This window comes from Nicotiana tomentosiformis, chromosome 9 (genome assembly GCF_000390325.3).
Source record: "Nicotiana tomentosiformis chromosome 9, ASM39032v3, whole genome shotgun sequence".
NCBI lineage: Eukaryota > Viridiplantae > Streptophyta > Magnoliopsida > Solanales > Solanaceae > Nicotiana > Nicotiana tomentosiformis.
In genome coordinates this window covers 14,668,934-14,685,376 of record NC_090820.1, presented here as the reverse complement: position 1 = coordinate 14,685,376, position 16,443 = coordinate 14,668,934, and the positions used below count along the sequence as shown (strand labels likewise).

The window sequence follows — 16,443 nt, the reverse complement described above, 5'->3', positions numbered from 1 at the left end:
GACTCGGCTCGGAAACATCCAATCTGATAAACTGTTTGGCCAAGGCCTGAATATCCAAGGCCAAAGGCCTCTCTGCTACCGGTAAATATGCTAAGCTGCCCAAGCTCTCCGCCTTACGACTCAAGGCATCGGCCACTACATTGGCCTTCCCAAGATGATAGAGAATGGTGATATCATAATCCTTAAGCAACTCTAACCATCTCTGCTGCCGCAAATTAAGATCTTTCTTTTTAAACAGATATTGTAGACTTCGGTAATCGATGTAGACCTCACAATGGACACCGTACAAATAATGTCGCCAAATTCTTTAAGACACGAACAATAACTGCAAACTCAAGGCCGTGGACCAAATTTTTTTTTTTTTCATGTACCTTTAATTGTCTGGACGCGTAGGCAATCACCTTACCGTCTTGTATCAACATCGCGCCGAGACCAATACGCGACGCGTCACAATACACAGTATAAGACCTTGAATATGTAAGTAATACCAACACTTGTGTCGGAGTCAAAGTGATCTTGAGCTTCTGAAAGCTTAACTCACACTCGTCTGACCCTGTAAATGGGGCACCCTCTTGGATCAATTTGGTCTTAATAGTTATTCATAATCAATTACAGAATCGTCATTTAACCTCATGTTAACAAAAATCTCGTTGCAATCCTTCACAATACTGATAACTAGATGCGAGGCATGAAGACTTCATAATTATTTACCTTAATTAACGAGTCACATTTAACGTCACCTAGGCGGGCACCTACCTCGTAGGTTAAAAATTAATAATTACAATAAGAATTTGACAACTATGCACAGAGAATTTCATATAAGAATTTTCAAATAAGCCTAACAGGCATGACTCCCTATTAGTACTATAGTATAAATTTAATTTCACAAGGGAGAATTTAAACACAAGATTTTTTTTTCTCTCACAAGGGTCTCATCCTTATATAACTTCCACCGCAGCTCGTAGCCCGGTTTAAACATATCAATTTACATAAAAATGTGAGGATCTCGTCCTCAGTTTCTGAATCACAAGTAATATGCACATCGTGCTAATTGAAAATTTCCATTTTCTCCTTTTAAATAATTTCGGTTACACCAAATCACAACACATAATGAACCCCACACCGGTAGAGAATATAATTCATAATTTGTAATTAATTATTCAGAATTTACATCAAAATTTACCGAAAAGAGTAACAGAAAGCCACATTTAGCCTCACAGCTCTTATTAGTGACCAACACGAAATGATAGGCGTAGTTATCTCCATAAAATCTCCCAACATGGGTAAACATATAAGTAAATTATAGAATTATGAAGCTCACTCATAAGTAGCACAATAGGAAGACTCGTTTCGATATTGAGAACCGAATCAACTTAAGGAAATTATTCCTTTATATTAAATCGAGGTCGTACCTGTAACGACACCATCTGATGTAGCGACCTCCGCCATACCGTAAAATAAATATATCAACGGCTGGGTCTCCACCTCTAGGACGCCTTTTACCCGTCTGTCCTCCGCTCTTAACTGGTCGTGTGGGTGGTGTAGTAACTGCAATGGGACACGTAGCCTAAGTGCTTTGATAAAATATGTCTCTCCCAAGTTTGGGACAATTTTCTCATGATGTGCCTAGTATCACCGTATTCATAACAACCCTTTTGCAGGTTAGGCTGCTCATATTGAGTCTGTGCAGATAACTGGAATAACAATTGTAGGAACTCATGTCGGTGGTGCATTAAAAGAACTTACTGGAGCACCCCGAGTAATCCGATGTGCGGACTCGGCTGGCCGACTGCCCGAGCCCTCTCCATAATGATTTATACTTGCAGAGTAGAATCCACCGAATCCCCCAGAACCTTGAGACGTCTTGGTCTCCTTAGTTTCCCCTTTTTTTTTCACCCCGAACACATTCTAATATCTTGGCAATTTGTACAACTAGCAGAAATGAAGTATCAGCTTGTAGCTCCCGAGTCGTACAAAATTTTATGATCATAATTGAGTTCTTTAATGAGTCTATGGACTCGCCCTCTGGGTGTAGGAAGCAAAGTAGGAGTATGACGGGCTAACTTATTGAACTTGATGGCATATTCTGAAATTGTCAATGGTGACATGATGCAACCGTTCAAACCCTATGTGACACGCATTACGGAGAGTCCAGAAAACAAACTCTTTCAAAAGCATTTCTGAGAACTGAGCCAAGTGGGCGGTGTTGCATTGGCTGGCCTGCCCTCTTCATAGGCTTGCCACGAACACTGGTGGAGAATTATCTCTCCCAAGGCAAATTTCTTCTTTTGTTATGCTGACTCAACACTGTTGAGCTGACCAATTGCTTAACATACTCTTCGACTCTTCTTTGGGGTAACCCTTACCCCTATTTATACACAACGATCACAAATGTAGAGCTCCATATAGACAAATCTTGTCACGAACCACATAGTCTAGACTCTCGTCAACAAGTGTACTTACTCCGAAGCACCCCAAAATCCGCAACAGTGACATCCACGTTGAGTAGACCATCTATAAATTAAGAGTTCTTTCTATAATGGTATTGCAGTATAGGATTATTAAGGAGGAGGACATACCGCAAGTCCCAACCTTATCCTCTACAAAATCTCAGGTTTTAAACATATGTAAATTTTAGGGAACCTTTCAGTACCACATATATACATTTTAGGCCAAAACTGATATAATACATGACCCCGCAATCCACCCATTGGTAGTAGACGGCGTGAAGTCATAGGCCACAACGTCCGATGATCCACAATAATAACCTTCACAACTCATATAAATCAACCAGACGCCAATGTCCGTTTCACCCTGCACATGATTCACTAGGTGATCTCTCAATACGCCCACATCTTCAGTCGGAACCACACGTTAAGGCAATGTTTGAGCATCTCTGGCTCCCTCGTAGTCCATCTGCGGCATCACGAACCGTCGACGCACAACTGATATTGAGTGCGCAATGTCATACACGAGTGGATACAAAGGAATATAAGATATATGTTTCCAGCTAAATCAATGCCGCACGATAAGGAGTCAAAGAAGTGAATATTTCCTAACAGTTCCATAGCCTCTCGAAGATAAGTACAGACGTCTCTGTACCGATCTGCAAGACTCTACTAAACCTGCTTGTGACTCATGACACCTATGAACCTAGTGCTCTGATACCAACTTGTCACGACTCCAAATTCCCTCCGTAGGATGTCGTGATGGCACCTAGTCTCTAAGACTAGGTAAGCCTATCTATGCGGAATAATAATAAATATCTGAAATAAATAAACTACAATTCAAACAATTTCAACTCCCAAAACCCGGTAGAAATAAGTCACAAGCTTCTAAGAATTTATTCTCAATGTCTCTATATGTCAAGGTCTAAATAAAATATAAGGAAGCAACATAAAATGATAGAAGGGGACTCCGGAGTCTGCGGACGCTGGCAGATATACCTCGAAGTCTCCGTGCGCAGGTAACTCAATGACGTCTAGGCTGGTAAAATGTACCTGGATCTGCACAAAAAGATGTGCAGAAGCGTAGTATGAGTACACCACAGCGGTACCCAGTAAGTGCCGAGCCTAACCTCGGTAGAGTAGTGACGAGGTCAGGTGAGGCCCTACTTGAATATAATAATGGCATGGTAAAATGTTTATCAATGTAGTAAAATAAAATGACATTGAAAATGAATCAAATAGTATGTCACATTTAATGACACCAAATAATTGCAAATAATATCTCGTGGAAATCAAAACAGAATTTTCTTCAACTTTATGAAAATCACAATAATAATCAAAGGCAACTACGACCATAAATCAATATCAACAAGGGCACTCCCGAGGTACCGACTCGTAGTCCCAAATCAAAAATAAATTCACAATATCTCATTTCCTTATATCACCGCGGGAGCCTTCACAATTTATTTAAAGAAAATATTTTTTCCAAAATAGCATCCCGCGTTTTAGCCACCCTTATCACACCGCATGACTTCTAGTAGTTCCCCTACTAGCCACGCGTATCAAGCCACCCTTATCTCACCGCATGCGTTTCAACACCCAGACCTTATACCACCGCATGCGTATCAATATCACAATATATCACAATTTGCACCTCAAGTGCTCAAATAATTTAACTTGCCAAAATAATTCAACAATAATATTTTTTCACAATAAAGAGCTCACGGCTCATGCCAAAATAAATCATCAATAATAGTTTTCCACAATAAAGAGCTCACAGCTCATGTCAAAATAATTCATCAATAATATTCTTCCACAATAAAGAGCTCACGGCTCCCTCACAATGAGTATAAAAATATTCAGGAGTAAATAATTTAGGAAAATAATATTTCAAAATCTTTACTACGTTGCTTCAATATCAAGTTTAAAAATGTCAAATACTTCATATTAATAATATTTAATTTAAAGAAAATCAACCTTCAAATAATGCACAGAATAAAAGAAACCAAGTTTTAACTAAACATGTAAAATAATTAGTAAGAAAAGATCAAACAAATTTGAAGTATATATCTCACATCAATGATGAAGAATATAACAAGATAAAATAATTTAATAAATGCGCAACAGTGATCTACACAATTTAAAAATATAATCTTTCGCAAATTAACCCGTGTACACACTCGTCACCTCGTGCACACGACTTTCAACACATTTCAATAATCACATCAATACCAATCCTAGGGAAAATTTCCCCCACACAATGTTAGACAAGTCACTTACCTCGACTTGCTCCAATTTAATCAAATATTATGCTTTTTTCTCGAATTTCCGACTCCGATCGACTCTTATCTAGTCATAATTAATTCGATACAGTCAACAAAAATTATAGTAATCAATTTCATAAGAAAATATTATATTTTCATTAAAATCCAAAATTAGCTCAAAATTTGCCCGTGGGACCCACATCTCGGAATCCGGCGAAACTTATAAAATCCGATAACCCATTCAATTACGAGTCCACCCATATAAATTTTACCAAAATCCGATAACAACTCGACCTCCAAATCTTAAATTTTTATTTTTGGAAGATTTTGCAAAAATCTTGATTTTTCTTCCATAAATTCACGGATTCATGATGTAAATGAGTATGGAATCATGAAATATAATCAATATAGGATAAGGAACACTTACCCCAATGTTTTCCCGTGAAAATCGCCCAAAAATCTGCCCAAAAACCGTGCACCAAAAATCCAAAACGAAATGAATGAAATGAGCATTTTTGGTCCTTAAGTTTCTGCCAATCCGTCACTAAAAGTCCATTTTTCGTCACTAAAAGTCTACCAGAAACAGCTCTACCAGTCTTACTTCAATTGATCATAACTTTATGTACAAATGTCCAAATGATAAATGGTTTACCTTTTTGGAAACTAGAATCCACCGACTACAACTTTCACGTTTTGTAATTATTCGGATTCCTTATGCATTGCGAGATATAATCTCCCAAAGTTGGCTGCATGCATCAGAATTTCTGGCGAAATGGCTCTACCAGCCTTCTTGCAATCCATCATAACTTTCTGTACAAATGTCCAAATAATGCATAGTGTAACTTTCTGGAACCTATAATCCAACGACTACAACTTTCATATTTTGTACATTTTCTGATTCATTATGCATTGCGAGATATAAGCTTCCAAACTTGGCTCCACGCACGGAATTTCTGCAACAGAAATTTCTGCAAACAGAAATTTCCAGCACTTTGTCCGAAATCCATTCCGTTTACCTTCCGAAATCCACCCGAGACCCTCGGGACCTTAACCAATTATTTCAACATGTCCCAAAATACCATACGAACTTAGTCGAGGCTTCAAACTACACCAAACAACATCAAAACGACGAATCGCACCTCAAATCAAAATCAATGAACTTTGAACTTTCAAATTCTATATCTTGTGTCGAAACACATCAAATCAATTCGGATTGACTTCAAATTTTGCACACAAGTCATAAATGACATAACTGAGCTATGAAAATTTTCAGAATCGGATTTCGACCCCGATATCAAAAAGTCAACCTCTCGGTCAAACTTCCCAAAAATTTAACTTTCGGCATTTCAAGCCTAATTCTACTACGGACTTCCAAATAAAATTCTGATTACGCTCCTAAGTCCAAAATCACCATACGAAGCTGTTGGAATCATCAAAATTCTATTCCAGGGTCGTTTGCACATAATTTGACATCCGGTCACTATTTGAACTTAAACTTTTAATTTTTCATTAAAATTCCATATCTCGGGCTAGGAACCTCGGAATTTGATTCCGGGCATACGCCTAAGTCCCAAATCACGATACGAACCTACTAAAATTATCAAAATACTGATCTGAGTCTGTTCGCTCAAAATGTTGACCAAAGTCAACTCAGTTGAGTTTTAAAGCTCTAATTCACATTTTAATTCATTTTTCACCTTAAATTTTTCGGAAAAGTTTTACGGACTGCACACGCAAGTCGAGTAATGATAAATAGTACTTTTCGAGGTCTTAAAACATAGAATTAATTATTAAATTTAAAGATGACATTTTGGATCATCACACCTAGCGTGTGCTTTTACGAAGAAATCTGCAAGCATAGCAAACGAGTCAATAGAATTAGGAGGTAAATTGGGATACCATATCATAGCTCCTTTTGACAGGATCTTCCCGAACTTTTTCAACAAGACATACTCGATCTCATCATCCTCCAAGTCGTTCCCTTTGATGGCGCATGTGTAGGAGGTCACATGCTCATTTGGGTCGGTCGTTCCGTTGTACTTAGGAATCTCAGGCATGCAAAACTTCTTAGGGATCGGCTTTGGAGCCGTGCTCGGAGAAAAAGGTTTTTGAACGAACTTCTTGGAATACGAGCCTTTCAATATCGGCGGTGCTCCTGGGATTTGGTCGACCCTAGAATTGTAGGTTTCCATCTTTTTGTCATTAGCTTCATTTTTCTTCTCCCCTGATTCTACCAGTTTTGTCAGATCCTCGAGCATCTTTATGATCTCGGGGTTAGTCCCCGATTCATTTTTATTCGACTTTTCTGCGACTGGTTCATCCCTGCGGGTGACTTCCCGGGACGGATCGGGTTCAATTATGCTCGATGCACGGCTTTGGTTCTGTAACTGGGCTATCGCTGCCTGTTGAACTTGAGCCTGCAACATTTCGAAAATCACCCGTAAATTAATCTCATCTCCTTCAATGTTTTGTGTATTTTGGGCTGCCGATTGGGCTCCACCTCGGACGCTATTCTCGAGGTCGGTAGGCAGATTTGTGTTGATGGCCACATGCGAGTTAGCGTCAATCTGGTCCACGATCGGAATTCTGCTGGGATCAACGGGCGGTACCTCGTCACTGGGCACTATGTTGTTATTTTTACCGTGATGGCCAGACTCATCGTCAACATGTAAGGGTGCTGACTGAGAGTTTAACATTTTGAGATTTAACCTGAAATTAGACACTTCAAAGAACAAGTGTAAAGTAGTGTGTGTTATGAAAATTTCTATCAAATAACCACTATTATCCTTAGCCCCACGATGGACGCCAAACTGTTTACCCTCAAAATCGGATAACAATTGAATTTGTATGTGATTTTAAGGATATGCAGATTAACTTGACACAAAGTGATAAATTAAGTTGTAATTGAAATAAACGATGACAAAATAAATTCAAACCGCACAAATTGGAGAATTTCAGTCTTGGAAGGTCAGTCACCCTCAAACCGGATGCACTTCGATCGGTATCAAGATACAGAAGAATAAGAGCTTAAAGGGAAAAATAATAATGTATTGCTTTTGAATGCGCGTTACAATCTGTTTTATGAATTATCAGACCCCCTTTATATAGTAGAGGAGTCCTACTTTAAGTACAATTCTATAAAAGGTAAAAAAATCTCTTGATTTACTTATTGCCAGTTCCTTATTGATACGTGCCGAGATTTCCGACCGGTCACGGATATTTTGGTCTTATGTTGGCTATACTAACAATGTTTCTTCAAGCTCGTTTGAGTCTAGGATCGATTTCGGGATCACGGCCTCAATATTCTCGAAGGCAGGCGTTCTGCCCTCGGGTTCTATCCCGGTGGGACTTGGGGTCGATCTTCAGTCCTTTATTGTCATGTCTCGAGCCTGGCTCACCATGTCGGAGGCTAGGATGCGTCACTAGTTCGATTTCGACCGTATAAAGTATTAGCAATCATCCATGCTAGCATGACTAGAAAGCATATAGTAATATGGAAGTTTAATAAGAAATGCTTCTAATTTTCTATAATTGATGAGATTTTCAAGTGTTATACTGCTTGTAAACCTTGTAGCTTGAGTAGATCGCTAGAACAAATTCTAACAAAAACTTAGCAAGGCATTTGGCAACATCTATAGATAATTGGTTATAGTATATTTATTCGCTAATTGTACATCATAAGTTCAATTTTGAGCTCTGATAGCATTCGACTAAATTTCTCCATTTCTAGGATAGGATCTTGTAATGCATCAAAGCAGAAGTTCCATCAAAGCCTTTACTGCGGAAGAAGTCTGTATATTCTTTCACTGTGGTTGCACAATACTATGGCGGATTACATTCTGATAACAATTCCTTAATTGGTCCGTAAATCTTGGAAGAGGGAAATGCACCTGTGCTGAAGAAGCTTGGGACTGATATTCTTGGACCTACTTTATTTGACAATACTCTATGCTCAACACTTCGGTACTTGTCATTTGATATGAGCTGAAAAAATATCAAAAGTTAAGCACATTTTGTCTCAGTACCAAGACAATGTATTATGATTAAATTATCAATCACATTAACATGTATTGAATTATGTGACCGTTTCATCTAAAAGCTTAAGTATTATTAGTAAAAAAATTCTAACCTGCAGCATATCTCCAATATTCACCACTAAAGCACCGGATGTAGGAGGAACATCAATCCACTGATTTTGGTGAAGAACTTGTAGACCTCCTATATCATCTTGCAAAAGCACTGTCATAAAAACACAGTCCGAATGCTTTCTGGTTCCTATAGTGAGATCCGGCTGAGGACATGCTGGATAGTAATGGTGTCCAATTGATAGCCCCTCAGCAATGTTCATATTTTTAAGATGCCAAGTATTGAGACCGAGACCCTCAGACAATAATTCGAATAATGAGTAGCCTAATTTCATCATATGCTTAGAAAAATCCATTAAAATCTCCCTGCAAAAAAATTATAAAACATTGATAAAGCTGCAGATACAAATTAGTCTACTCAATTAGTTTTCAGCAACTTCACTTCCTGTAAAAAGTTGTTATTTTCCATATTGTCCACCAAAATTCACATTTTAACATAAAGCAGCTGCAATGACAGCACATTAGATACTAATACTTTGTCATGATGTATTCTTGATTTTTGTTACATTTGAACATCAGGGGTGGATCGAATACACCTTCTATGGATTCAGCGAATTCAGCAATTTTTTCTTCATACCCTATATAGGTGTTAATAAATCTACTACTAAATAAGTACAAATAATAGACTTGGAACCTAGTAAATCAAATGGACTGTGATAAATCCCGAACTTGAACCCATAAATTTTAAATCCGGGCTAGTCCTCTACTGAACATAACTAGATACTAAAAAGTAAGCAAATTTGGTTGGCCTTTTGTAAAAGAATATTTTCTTTCTGATTCATGTTAGAACATACCTGCAAGCTGTTGGCAATTCTTCTGGACTAGGAGGATTAGGAGCCATAACACAATAAAGTGAGTCTCTCCAGCTTGCTGCTGGAACAGATTTGCTATACAGATCAAAATTGCTAACATGTGCCACTTTTTTTGTATTATCTCGAGTATAATATCGTTTCTTAATCTCAATATCTTGCTCGAAAAATCGCCGAGCTCCTTGTAACACTTCTTCAAGGATAGGTAATGGAATTCCATGATTGAGCACTTGAAAAAATCCCCATGTCTCTGATGCATCTCGAACTTTATCAACAATTTCTTTATGCTTGATTGGATGATCAATGCCTTCAAGATCTATTACTGGAAAAATTAACTTTTTCTCAGTGGAGTTTGAGGAGTTGTGTATGCTTTCTTGTGGATGAATGAATATCCGGGGTACTTTAGTAATTCCAGCATCAACAACCCCTTTGACACCAGCTTTTGTGTCATCAAATGCTTTTAATTCACTCTGTCTATCATAATTTTGTTGAAATGTAGCCTCAACTTCTTCACCACTGGAGAAACCCATCTTTGTTTCTTGTTTTTTCGTGTTTTCGTTGAAACTGTAAATACAAGTTACTTTGAAAGTGTATGCAGGTAAGATTTTTAGATGCAGCAAATATTTGAATGTCACAATCACTCCGGTAATCGGGTGCACTAAGCTTTTGTTATGCGCGTGATCCTGCGGTGGAGGGGAAGGGGGCGGAGAGCACAAGGGTTTATTGTACGCAGACTTACCATACATTTCTGCGAGAGACTATGCGCGTGATCGGTGAAGGAGCGAGAAAGCACACACGCATCCATACATTTGTGCAAAAGACCGGTGAGGTGAAAAAGTTCCCACTCTTGGAACACCAGAAGAAAGCTAAGTAAACTTTAAAAATATAAGAATTTACATTTTATAAATAAAAAAGAAAAAGGAACCACTATCTCCCAGACCACACAAAGGTAATAGAGATGCCAGCTTTCACTAGGACCACCTTTGGTCACTTTCAGAAATTGAATATGAATAAAAGTGCAGTGACTTTGTGTGGTTATACTTTGAGTTATAATTATTTGAGGCCCTTTTATGTAAAAACTAAATAGAACATATAAAATATATCATAATCAAAATCAGGTAGGAGTGAGCAAGAACAGAAATAGTCATTCTTGGTTGAATAAATTGTTATTCTCTTGGTTTAGTATGTTTGTTAATCACTGCTAGATTTTAACTTTATGTCCAATAATGAGATATGAAAAGATCAGGTTCTGCCTTCTGATAACTGCAGTAGTCATTCCAGCATTCACTACAAAACGTCACTACTGGCTATAATATTAATATAACATCTTTTCTACTTAAGGTTCACATATAGGCTATTTCCTCAATAGTTAAATCGAAAAATATTGAGAAAACTACCCTCTATAGTCCCTCAAATTTTTAATAGCTCATGTTTTTGCCCATTAACACAAAATGGTCCTCCGACCCAAATATATTACATCCAATAACCCGAAATATCTATTTTGTATATTTTTTGTATAGTGACAGTCTATTTTGTATATTTTTTGTATAGTGACAGTATATTTTGTATATTTTTTTGTATAGTGACAGTCTATTTAGTATATATTTTATATAGTAATAGTCTATTTTATATATATTTTTTATAATGACAGTCTATTATATATAAATTGCATAGTGACAGTCTATTTAGTATATTTTTGTATAGTGACAGTCTATTTAGTATATTTTTTGTATAATGACAGTCTATTTTTGTATATATTTTGTATAGTGACAGTCTATTGTACATAAATTGTATAGTGACAGTCTAGTTTTGTATAGTGACAGTATATTTTGTATATATATTTTATAATATACCAATATTCAAAAGAAATGCTCTCCGGTCTAATACATAATCTAAAATGATTTTTAAATATTGGTGAAGATGGTGCGCATTCTGGAGGTACTTGGAATGAATGAAAAGATAGGGAGACAGAATCTAAGAATCTGGAGAAGCCGTCGTCTGCTGCTAATTCCGACCCAACTGGACGGAATAGCCAATTTCTGTCAAGAACGGAATCATTTTCTGGTGCGTCATCGGTAGGTTCTCCAGCTAAACTCCAGAGTAAGGTTGCAGAAACTTCCATCAAGATCAATGAAGCTGCAAAAATATGGCATTACAAGGATCTTTCTGGTAAAATACAGGGTCCATTTTTCTATGGTCCAGTTGCGTAAATGGAGCAATACGACGGTCGTCAGGTGAAGGCGGTCCCCTCGGGAGTGGATCACGACGGAGGGCGTTGATTAGTGGTTCAATACGGAGGTTGTGCTTGCGACGGCGACATTCGGCAGTTGCTTCTTCGGCTGAGGAAAATGCGTATGATCGCTGAGGGAGAAGGAAGTTAGGGTTTTGAGTGGCAGTGGCGTTGGGCTAGCCTTTTAATTAGTTTTGGGCTGTTAATTGTGTGATTTATTTTGCGGCTAGCTATTGTCGTTAGTGTTAGTTTTTCCCGGATGGCTACAAATGAAGTTTGCTCAAAAATATTACCAACACTAAGTTTGAGGATTAGAAAACCAGCAAACCACCCCCCCCCCCCCCCCCAAATAAAATAATACAGTGTTTGGTTTGAGGGATTAAGAAAAATTACCTTGGTATGACTAATGCAACGTTTGTTTGGCCATAAAGAAAAAATATAATCTCCGCTCAACAAATGTGGCATTTGGTTGACGCCTGACGGTATTAAATAAAACATGCATTAAATTATGCAACAATCATGTGTACTATTTTATGTGAGATAATACGTGTATTACAAATACGAGAAAAAAAGTATCTAAAGATATATGTCCTTAGTAATCCGGGTATAATATTCCCTTTTATTTATTATTATTCACTGCATAACAATTTCACTTTATTATTCAGCGCAAGACAATCATTTTTTTATCATCCACCGTAAAAATCGTTCTTGCATTACAATCCCCGCATAACTATAATGTGAACCAAAGGACCCCTAAGATTTCAACTCCATAGCCGAGTTTAGATTCTGAGATGAGACAGATTGGAAGTTCCATCAAGCCCTTTCTTGCTGAAATAATCATAGAAGTCCTTCAATGTAGTTGCGCGATATTTTGGAGGATTGTCTTCTGATAGCAGCTCCTCAATTGGTCCATATAGTTTGGAAGATGGCAATGGTCCTGAACTGAAGAAGCTTGCTATAGATATTCTTGGACCAACTTTCTTTGACAATGCTCTATGCTCTACACTTTTGTACTTGTCATTTGATATGAGCTGAAAACCCAAAATTAAACAAAAATTTAAGTTGATTATAACCTATTAAAAAGACTTTATGGAAAATAGACTTATCCCTATTGTTTTCTACTCGAACTATGTACACATATGCAATAAGATTATACTCGTACTGAACTTATTGACTCTAGATCCTCAATTCGGACTTGCCTGGAGAACGTCGCCAATATTGATTACTAAAGCTCCAGGTGTGGGAGGAACATCAACCCACTGATTCTGGTGAAGAACTTGGAGGCCGCCGAGATCGTCTTGCAAAAGGACAGTGAAGAAGTCATTATCTGTATGTTTGCTGAGGCCTACAGCTAGTTCTGGCTGTGGACATGCTGGGTAGTAATTGCACAAAATGCTAAGACCCTCAGAACATCCCATTTCTTTGAGATGGCTTGGTTTTAGACCAAGACACTCTGATAGTAACTCAAGCAAGGTGCATCCCATTTTCATAACATGATGTGAGTACTCCATTATTATTTCCCTTCAAGAATGCAAGTAAAGTTAATAGCATTTAGATGTTGAAAGTATGTAGTTGATAATTTTTAAGCAAGACATTCACTTCACACCAAAAGATGAAGATGAAAGCATCATTTCTAATTAGGATCACTATATCATATTATCATGCTCATGACAGTATTTGACTGGACACATAGTTGAAAATAGTGATAGCGAAAGAAAAATACTAAAGCATCGATAGAAAAAATAGGTGGATATAAAAAACGAGTTAAAGTTAGATAGTGTAATGCGTTGAAGTTTTCGAAGGTTGTGAAATTTGTTCAAATATGGAATGGCGTCAAAAAGTTTGAAACGTCCCAAAAAAGAAAAAGTCTCATATAAATTGGATCAATGGAGTAGTTTTCCACAAGAGTTTAAGTTTTATACAGTGAAGTAACTGTTAGGATCGAAAAAATCAGGTATCATGCGGAAGCTAGTAAAGCAAACCTTGAACGACGATAAATCAGACAACAAAAGAGAAATATAACAAAAGAGACACGAATATTTAACGTGGTACGATCAATTGACTTATGTCCACGGCGGAGATGAGCAATCCACTATATAAAAAGAGAGTACAAAATATCGAGAGAACAACCTCACGAAGAGGCAAACACAAGTGACACACTAACACTTGTCTCGTAAAGTTCTCCCCCTAAACACGACTCTCAAACCCCATAGGACTACATTGTGGATGATGCTAAATGAGAAGAAAGTATCCTCAATTTATAGAAGTCCAAACCTTTTCTTACAAGAAAAGGGACTCGCCAAATATGAGATATTTATGTTTCTTTCTGAGAATAAGAAAGCTCAATTATGGTAAACATGTTGCTCTTTCCTTCAAGAGATAGGAAAACCAATATGGTAAGAAAACCAGGACAACTCCTAACAATAACCTACTATAACTGGCGGCAGAGCCTGGGTGGCAGAAGGGGTTCGAAAAATTACACTGTATATATATGATTAAAATTATTTTTTGAGAATATCTAGTAGATGTTGAATCCTTCGTTTGTTTACTTTTTTATATTTTAAATTTCCTTTGTAAATCTTGACTCCGCCATTGACTATAACCGGTTAAAATAACATAGATTTTTAGACTGTAAATATATATAACTTAAATTCTTTCAGAAAATGTATTCCTGCATGCCTCAGGCAATTCCTCAGGGTCAAGAGGAGCAGGACCCATAGTGGAATAAAGTGAGTCGCTCCAATTTACTGCTATAGCTTTAGGACTATACAGATCAAAATTGCTATTGTAAACCACCCTCTGTGTATAATCTCTATGGTAATATTGCTTTTTAACTTCAATATCTTGCTCGAAGAAACGACGTGATCCTCTCAACATTTCGTCCAGGACGGACACTGGAATACCATGATTGATCACTTGGAAGAAACCCCATGTTTCTGATGCATCTCCAATTTTTTGAACTATCTCTTTGTGCTTGACTGGATCATTGTTCATGTTTTCAAGGTCTATCAATGGAAAAATAAAATGTTTTTCCTCGAGGCTCGGGGACTTCCCCGAGCCCTCTGGATGGATGAATATTCGAGGTACTTCAGTAATTCCAGCATCGACGAGGCCCTTGACACCGGCTTTTGTGTCATCAAAGGCTTTAAGTTCACTGTTTTTATCATAGTTTTGTGGGAAATTGTCCTGAATTTGTTGTGTGTTTGAGACAACCATTTTGTATATTGGAGGTATACAAGTCATATATTGCATTCAAGGTTTATAAAGACTAAAAAGAAAGGTAAGAAAGATGATAAGAATGAGATTTATAACAACCTAACAGCCACTCGATTGTGTACTGGTACAGTGGTACTATTTAATGGCCGCTTTCACATTTCTGAAAATAGTACTACTAGTAAGCAATTATTTTATCTTATTTCTGAAAATAAGAAAAAAGCTTCATCAAACAAATAATTTAAAAGAATATCTAATTATATTAAATTTAGATATTTCGTGACTACGTGCGAATAATTTTTTTATCATTTTAAACTTCGGTAATAATTGACAAGCATACATAGGAGCTAGTACATCCTTACTGTTACGCGGCGCCTTCCTGAAGTTCCTTGGAAGGGCGACGTAAGGCTAAGCAACCGATGTCAGTACGGTTGTTGTCCGCCAACTGAGGTCCCCTCCGTACGCTAGACTAGATTGTCAGTGCCGTACCAGAAAACCAATGTAATGAGCAATTGAAAGAGAGCAGAAAAGAGAATTGAGAATGAAAGAAAGCTTGATTGTATTGAATGAAAGCTATTACAGAAAAACAAGACGGTGTCGGGGGGGAGAGACACCAGTACAGAGAATTGTTTGCTTGCTTGAAAGTTTTGATTGCTTGGTCTCCCTTAATAATGCTTAAAACAAATAAACCAAAGTTACATGACTAGACCTATGAAAGCTGGAAAATCACACTTAAAGAAAATGCAGCAAAACTACTCTATATTTACAATGAAAAAGACTTAGTCTTCTACAAAGCACCAACAAGTCTGTTGGCAGCAACTTTGTCTTTAGCATCAGGGTCTGCGCGCGCGGCATTGTCTACGCGCGCGGCGCCGTTGGCATCAGGCGCTGGCGATGGCTATCGGTGAGGCGACAGAGGCACATGCGCGCTTGTCACTTGGAGCTGCCGAGACCACGGGACCGAACGTGGCGACGGGCATTGGGAGGCTGGCCAGGACGCCACGGGGCGTGTCCAAGGGTTCATGGGGCATGGTTGGGAAGCCGCCCATGACATTCTCCCCCACCTGAGTTGGCGACGTCCTCGGCGCCTTCCTTGCAAGGTAATCATCAATCAGGCTCTTGTAGGCTTTGAGGTTTGTTCCCTTCTCCCAAGTATTCTCCTCTGCATCACATCCCTGCCATTTCACCAAGAACTCCTGGTGATCTTTTCTTGAGGCGTGAATCACTCGATCATCAAGAATAGCTTCAGCACGCCTTTTCCCGGTTGAATTGGGGTCTCGAATACTTGGTATTGTGAGTTGGCTTCGTGAAGGATCCCCCATATCTTCCCGAAAA

General features: G+C 38.0%; 1 protein-coding gene and 1 pseudogene across 1 annotated transcript; both read right to left on the bottom strand.

The window, feature by feature from the left end:
* Positions 1–8,321: 8,321 nt before the first annotated feature.
* Positions 8,322–10,673, bottom strand: LOC104095101 (1-aminocyclopropane-1-carboxylate oxidase homolog). Its single transcript, XM_018770323.3, has 3 exons — positions 9,651–10,673; positions 8,841–9,162; positions 8,322–8,695 (listed from the first exon to the last, which is right to left on the bottom strand). Exons 1-3 carry the CDS (start codon positions 10,409–10,411, stop codon positions 8,534–8,536), a joined length of 1,245 nt encoding a protein of 414 aa, XP_018625839.1. The 5' UTR covers positions 10,412–10,673; the 3' UTR covers positions 8,322–8,533.
* Positions 10,674–12,484: 1,811 nt separating this feature from the next.
* LOC104095090 (1-aminocyclopropane-1-carboxylate oxidase homolog) lies at positions 12,485–15,200 on the bottom strand (annotated as a pseudogene).
* Positions 15,201–16,443: the final 1,243 nt, after the last annotated feature.

What these genes read in the sequence shown, in the direction of transcription:
- LOC104095101 (XM_018770323.3), bottom strand. Translation starts at nt 10,411, where the DNA reads ATGTATGGTAAGTCTGCGTACAATAAACCCTTGTGCTCTCCGCCCCCT. An exon ending in GAATTGCCAACAGCTTGCAG is followed by an intron (nt 9,163 to 9,650) that starts GTATGTTCTAAC and finishes ATTTTTTTGCAG; the next exon opens with GGAGATTTTAATGGATTTTT. An exon ending in ATATTGGAGATATGCTGCAG is followed by an intron (nt 8,696 to 8,840) that starts GTTAGAATTTTT and finishes ATATTTTTTCAG; the next exon opens with CTCATATCAAATGACAAGTA.